We start from the raw sequence: 6708 nt of genomic DNA on the forward strand, positions 1-6708 counted from the left end.
CATACTGGGCAAGTTACTCGGAGCCTTTTTCTCTCCTTGGTAAAACGGGGGTGACGCGTCTGTGGCATGAGATTGCCGTGAGGATAAGTGACAGTACAAGTGACATGCCCAGCATGGTGCCTGGCACTCGGGGATGGTCGTGGTGGTTGCCACCCACGGCCACCCTACCCGCCGGCACGTGAGCTCCTGTTGGAAAGCGGCCCCCTGTCGGGAGGGCCTTGCTGCTGTTTGTGCCTCAGCCCAGGGATGTCAATCTTCCTCTTTCGAGCAGGGAATTTTCCTGGTCAGAACGAAACGTGTCTTTGAAGCACGTCATGCAGCACATCGAGGCGTCCCCCAACATCACCCACTACGCCCTGATTGGCATGCGGAAGTGGTCCAGCAAGACCGGGAGCGGTGAGGTGCGCGAGCCCTTCTCCCGCTGCCACGTGCACGACTTCATCGTCCTGAACGTGGACCTGACCCAGAATGTGCAGTACAACCAGAATCGGTGAGTCCTGCCGGCGGAGGGGCAGTCAGCACCGCCCACGGGCCCAGGGCCCTCCTCTGCCCGTGGCATTGGTCCGACCCTGCTTTCAGTCCTCAGGTTTTAAAAAAAATTTACATCGTATAATTTCGTGGAAGGGAGATTTGCATGAGATTATGCCCCTTGCTTCCCCAGTCCATGTGATACTTTACTTAGTGATTTATATATGCGCTGCATTGTTTCTCTGGCTTTTGGTCTCCTTCTTGCAACACATTGCTTTAAAGCTAAAAAGTAACTTCCATGTGGTACTCTCTCCTGGTCTAGCCACAGAAGTGCTCACAACTCAAGAATAACCCACGGGCCAGTGCTTACTGGGCCTCTGTGTAGGCCGGGCAGTGGGGACGCAGCCAGGATGGCCCCCCTAGGAGCTTCGATCTGGAAACCAGGCTGCCCTGCTGGGAATCTGGGTTCTGCCACTTAATGTCTTTGCATTTTAGGCGCAGGCTTCCATCTCTGAACCTTGTTTTCCCAGCTGAAGAAAGCGGCTCCTGTTTTTATTCCGGGCAGTTTTCGCTCTAATCAGTAGATGAAAAGGTGTTTGCGGGGTCCCTCACGCAGCACCTGTAGATGGGTTCGCCCGTGGGAGTTTCTGTGGTGTTCACCTTGGGTGCGCTCTGCCTGCCTGGTGCAGACCCCCTGCAGCTGGGCCTGCCCTCCTTGTTTTGCCTTATTCACTCGCCTCTGTAAGGCGGGAAGGAGCCTACCCCGCCTCCGCAGCAGGGGCGCCCCCTCCACATGGCTGGTGGGGGCGTGCCGGGGGTGGGGCGGGGCCGCCTCCAGTCCTGTGTTCTGTCCTCTGCTTCCGCGCAGGTTCATGTGCGATGATGTGGACTTCAACCTGCGCGTGCACAGCGCCGGCCTCCTGCTCTGCCGATTCAACCGCTTTAGCGTGATGAAGAAGCAGATCGCAGTGGGCGGGCACAGGTCCTTCCACATCACGTCCAAGGTGAGTGCGCCCACTGAGTCCGCGGCCGGGGGCTGTGTGGGCTGCAGACTGGGAGCCGGGCGGAGCCGGGTCTGCGGGGCGGTCCCGGGAGTGTACAGCCTTGCAGCCCTGGGCAGATGGGCCTTTGGTAGCAAAGTGTCCTTGCGAAAAGCAGCACTAGAGTGATGCGTGTCACAGAGACCTAACCATGGGAAGGGCGGGAGTGGGAGTCTGCGTGAGTGTCCCTGAGAAAGTGACATTAAAGCGGAGACCTGGAGGGTGAGAAATGTCTTCATATCCAGGTTTGGGGAAGGATCTGGGTAGAGGAGCTGAGCAGGTGGGAGGGAGGAGGTGAGTATGGAAGAAGTGTACCGGGCAGGGAAAGAGGCAGAGATGGGCTGGAGGGAGCAGGCGGAACCTTAACAGCCATGGGAACATTCCAGACTCTCCCTAGGAGTAATGAGAAGCCGCTGATGGGTGTCCACTGGAGGAACCTATAAGCTTTATTTAGGTCAACAGTCTCTCTGGCTACAGCTTGGGAAGCGTGTTGGCTCTGGAGTAAGAGGTGGTGGGAGAGGATGGCCAGGGGTCAGTGGGAAGGGCCATGGGGGTGGGTGGGAGGTGGACAGGATCTGGGGGCAGGGGAGGCTGACCCTTCCCGGAGATTCACATTCTTGGATTTGGGGGGGAGAGTCCCTAAGGTCCACAGGTTCTCTTGATTTTTCTATACCAGATGGCCAGTTTTCTGATGGAATGCTCAATGTCACACTTCTTCCCGATCTCATTCATTAATTTCACACGTCTCACTTGGGAGACGTGTGAAATTAACAGAGAATTTTATAGTTGAAGGTTGGGTTCTCCACTGCCAGCCCTACCATGTGACAGAGTCTTTTGGGCCAGGGCCACTCCCCGCAGAAGCCTGGCTGGGGCGGGGGGTGGTGGCTGGGAGTGGCTGACACCTCGCCTCCCCACGCAGGTGTCCGACAACCCTGTGGCCATCGTGCCCGCCCAGTACATCTGCGCCCCGGACAGCAAACACACATTCCTCGCGGCCCCCGCGCAGCTTCTGCTGGAGAAGTTTCTACAGCACCACAGTCACCGCTTCTTCCCGCTCTCCCTGAAGAACCACAGCCACCCCGTGCTCTCGGTCGACTGCTACCTTAACCTGGGATCTCAGGTGACTTTCAGAGGGGGGCCCCGCTGAGCCCTCGAGCCAGCGGAATTCCTAAAACAGATGCGCCGCCGTCCCGGATTCGGACTTTTACCGGCTACTCGGCCCCTTTGCCTCTGGTGTTTGCCTCCCTGTGCAGCTGAGAGAGCTTGAACGCTCTGCCCCGATGCCGTAAGTTAGGGATGAAAGCCGACTCGGAGGCCAAATCGCTTCTGACTCTCAGATGAATTAATGAGTAGATGAATTGGGAGAAACTTCCTGGAGTTGATTTTTAGGATTTAGATTTGGAAATGACACTAAAAAATATCGTTCTTATCCCCCCCGCAACACCCTCCCCCGCCCGGCCCCAGCCTTGAGCTTGACCAAGCCGTTAGTATTTGCTAGATGGAAAGCCCTAGCCTAGCATCCTGTGGTTGAGGATTTCGGGGAAAATGACTGTTTCTCTTGGATTTCTTCTTTTTCAGATTTCTGTGTGCTATGTGAGCTCCAGGCCCCACTCTCGGAACATCAGCTGCTCTGACTTCGCGTTTAGTGGGCTCCTGCTATACCTCTGTGATTCTTTCGTGGGAGCCGGCTTTTTGAAAAAGTTTCATTTTCTGAAAGGTAACTGCTCATACATTTTACTCTGGATCTCGATTTGAATGCCTTTCCTTACCCAGTGCATTCGAGGAGGTGACTTCTGGCCCTTGTCCTTATTTGCCAGTGGGTACACTGAGGTTCAGAGAGGAAACAGGACTGCCCCAGTTGTCCAGGAAAGTCCAAGGAGGCTGATGCAATCCCAGGGCGGCTCTCGTTCCCTCGTGTCTGTAGAGTCAAGACACGTCCCCTTTCTCTTAGGCAAAGGGATAATTTCGACTTGGTGTTCCTTTTCAGCCCAAGTTCTTAACATCAGCACCTGGCTCCCTCCGTTCCCTCGCCTCGGTGCCTGAGCTCTTCCTCCTCGTCTTGGGGATACTGCCTGCTTTTGCCTTTCACCCTGACCCTCCTCCTTCTGCAGCTGTTGTCGTGCTAGAGTGGCTGAGAGTGACAGACATTCATCCTGTAGGGCATAAGAAAATGGGCTTCCAGCCAGTTGGGATCCCTCACCGATCTTCATGTAACATTGGGTGTCTTCACTTTGACCTTCTGGAGCAGGTGTTTCCTGAGCACCAGCGCTCTATAAGGCTTGGCCATAGTAAGAGGTTTCTAATACCGTCTGCCTTTGGGAAACATTTTGTGTAACAGGAGGACAGGACATGTGGGTAGGAGGGAGGCGGACCAACAGCAAACCAGAGGGATGGACTGACAAGGCGAGGAGTGGAGAGGAGGGAGAATTTCCAAGGCTGGGCGGGGAGGGGGGTGCTGCGTTGGGCCTGGGTGCAGGCAGCTTACGTGGGATGAGAAGGTAGGGCCCCGCTGGGAGGTGGCCTAGCACGGGGCAGTTCACACAGTGCTGGACCTGGGAACACTTGGTTTGCAACTGGACCCTCCCGTGTGTCTGCTTCCGGTTCTCCTCCCTTTGTCCCCCCCCCCCCCCCTTTTTTCTGGACCTTTCTTCTGGCCTCCCTGTTGTCTCACCTGCCAGATCTACCAGCTAACCGTTGCACTGTGCATGCTGCTAAGATAATGCAGCGTTCCAAAAGTCACAGGAGGCCACCTGGAGGTCTGGTCCTTCCCTCCCAAATAGCATCCCGTTTCCTTACTGCAAGTAAATGCAGGCAGTCGCTAGCCTTTGGATAAACTCACCTGTTTTCCTCAATGCCTCTGCCATCGCCCGTGCATACAGGTGCCACCCTGTGCGTCATCTGTCAGGACCGGAACTCCCTGCGACAGACGGTGGTCCGCCTTGAGCTGGAAGACGAATGGCAGTTCCGGCTGCGGGATGAATTCCAGACTGCCAACGCCAAGGAAGACCGGCCGCTCTTCTTTCTGACAGGGCGGCACATTTGAGGGTGACAGAGGCAGGTTTTCTGCAAGACCGGAGCCTTCAGAACCTCATGCGCTCGAGGCTAAAGGAAATCCGAGATCCCTGGGGGCTTGACCAGGAGTGGCGCCAAGATTGGTGTGCCGCCCCCTTGTGCTGTACGTTGGGGACCCCGGGCCCGGAGGCGCACGGAGTCTTAGTGAGAGCAACGAGGAGGAGTTGGCAGCAAGCAGGAGGGCGCACCCCTGCCTCCCGGGTTCCGGGCCAGGCCACGTGGCCCTGGGCTCTGTTGAAACCTGTTTCATGAAGAACGAACTGTCACCTGCTGTCATGTCATCCACGTGCTTCCACAGACAAACTTGACTTTTCTCTTAGTGCTAAAGGATCGCTCTTGGATTTTCTTGTAGAGGTGCCAGTATCTTGGGCGAAGGATAGGATTTGGGCTATGTGGGTTTCCTTATCACCTACTACAAAGCAATATTCCAGAAGGACATTTTAAGTACAACGGCTGGACACAGGAAGAAACTAACATCATTTCCCAAGAATTATGTAATTGCCTACAAGTTTGCTCTTCTAGAAGCTAGCCCAAAGGCATCAACGCTAATAAAGCAAGTGGTTTGACGTCAGAGCACATAAGATTCTATTAAAATAATATAGTAGAGGGTCAGTACCCTACCTCTTAGAAAGGGCAAAAGTGAAAAGACGCTTTCTTTACAACAAAAAAGCATTTCAGAAAGAGAATTATGGTTGCTGAGCTTGACCTGAAGAGACAGACTTTGCCTTACAAAGGAAAGAGGACCAAATTGCTTGCTTTGAAATAACAAACACAATCAAAGTGACATAGAAAAGAGTTGGTAAGAACTAAACTTTTGACTAATTTATTGAAGCTGAGTTTTTGGTTCCTTAAATAGCTTGTTTTCCCTTATGAGTGCTTGGCCCCGATCAGAGTAGAAGGGGACAGAGCAGAGAAGACAGCAGGAATGTTCCATGATGCTCCCGGTCCATCTGTCTGATGGGATGTGTATCAAGCCAGCGTGTGAGAGCGCCACCCACAGGCCAGGCGTTGGACCACGTGCTTTTAGAGTTCGGGTCCTGCTTAGTCAACTTCCAGCAGCCCACATGGGGACAATTATCCTCCACTTGGAAGATGAGAAGGTTCAGATACAGAGAGTCTATACCTCTCTGAGATCAGAGTTCAGGAGAGGAGCAGAGGGATGGGCAAGTAGACTTCAGCATCCCGGACCAGAGTCTGTCTTGCCCTGGCACCACAGTGCTTTCGGAGTGTCTCTAACTCAAGGAAGAATTTAAAGATACTCAGAAAAGAGCCATCAGAATGCATTCAAACACATCCATGTCAGACTCTTACAAGCACTCTGACGGATAACAGTCCAAGAAGAAATTATTTTAAAAGATGATGCCAAAGAGTTAATCTCCCCCCCCCCAAATAAAAAGAGCCCATGAGTATAAAAGATTCGTTCAATGTTTATAAAATGATCACTTTGTATATGCCATTATTCCTATCTTGGAATAAAAACTTACCTTCTTTAGTTATATTTGTTTTTTGTAAATAGCAGCTTCTGTGCTATTCTTCCCATTTTATTAGTTAATTTAAACTTGAAAAAAGTCCCAAACATTCCTCTTTGTTCCAGCCTTATAAATAAAACATAGAGTGCACTTATGGTTTCTTTGATGAGTATTAATTGCATTATTTTGAGAGGAAATAGTGTGGTCAGTGATCTCCAGGGGCTCCCTGCTTAAAATCTCAGAAAAGACAGTTTTGGAAAGGAAATGATAAGTCCATAAAAACAAACATATATTAACATATGGAGGAATCCCTGAAAGAGGAAAGCAGACAAATTTCGGTGTACAGAACAGGAATGAAGCAAAGCACAGCTCAGACCATGCAGAGAAATGTGTACAGACAGTTGGGTCACTGTGCTCTGTGCTTCAGAGTGGCTAAGGAAGCTGGAAAGGGGGCCTAGAACAATTGTCATGGTGATGATAGTGTGGAGCAACTGGGCTATCCAGTTCCTTCCGGCTCTTCTGCAACACTTAGAGATGCCACCAGCCTGGGCTAAGCAGGTGGCCATTGCTAGGGCAGAGTGTGGAGCAGACTGTGGAGCCTCGAGGAGGAGGGCACGGGGTTCCAGCAAACAGTAGTGTTTGTGTCCATTGATGGACTC

At 52.6% G+C, this 6708-nt stretch overlaps 1 protein-coding gene across 1 annotated transcript in view; it reads left to right on the forward strand.

Moving 5' to 3' along the window:
• GREB1 (growth regulating estrogen receptor binding 1) overlaps positions 1 to 6078 on the forward strand; it is a 71999-nt gene extending 65921 nt beyond the window's left edge. The window contains 5 exon segments of the mRNA XM_047746155.1: positions 272 to 490; positions 1337 to 1472; positions 2428 to 2628; positions 3087 to 3225; positions 4388 to 6078. Coding sequence (XP_047602111.1) covers positions 272 to 490; positions 1337 to 1472; positions 2428 to 2628; positions 3087 to 3225; positions 4388 to 4551 — 859 coding nt within the window. The 3' untranslated portion in view covers positions 4552 to 6078.
• The last annotated feature ends 630 nt before the right edge of the window (positions 6079 to 6708 follow it).

This window comes from Lutra lutra, chromosome 9 (assembly GCF_902655055.1).
Source record: "Lutra lutra chromosome 9, mLutLut1.2, whole genome shotgun sequence".
In the NCBI taxonomy this organism is placed as follows: domain Eukaryota; kingdom Metazoa; phylum Chordata; class Mammalia; order Carnivora; family Mustelidae; genus Lutra; species Lutra lutra.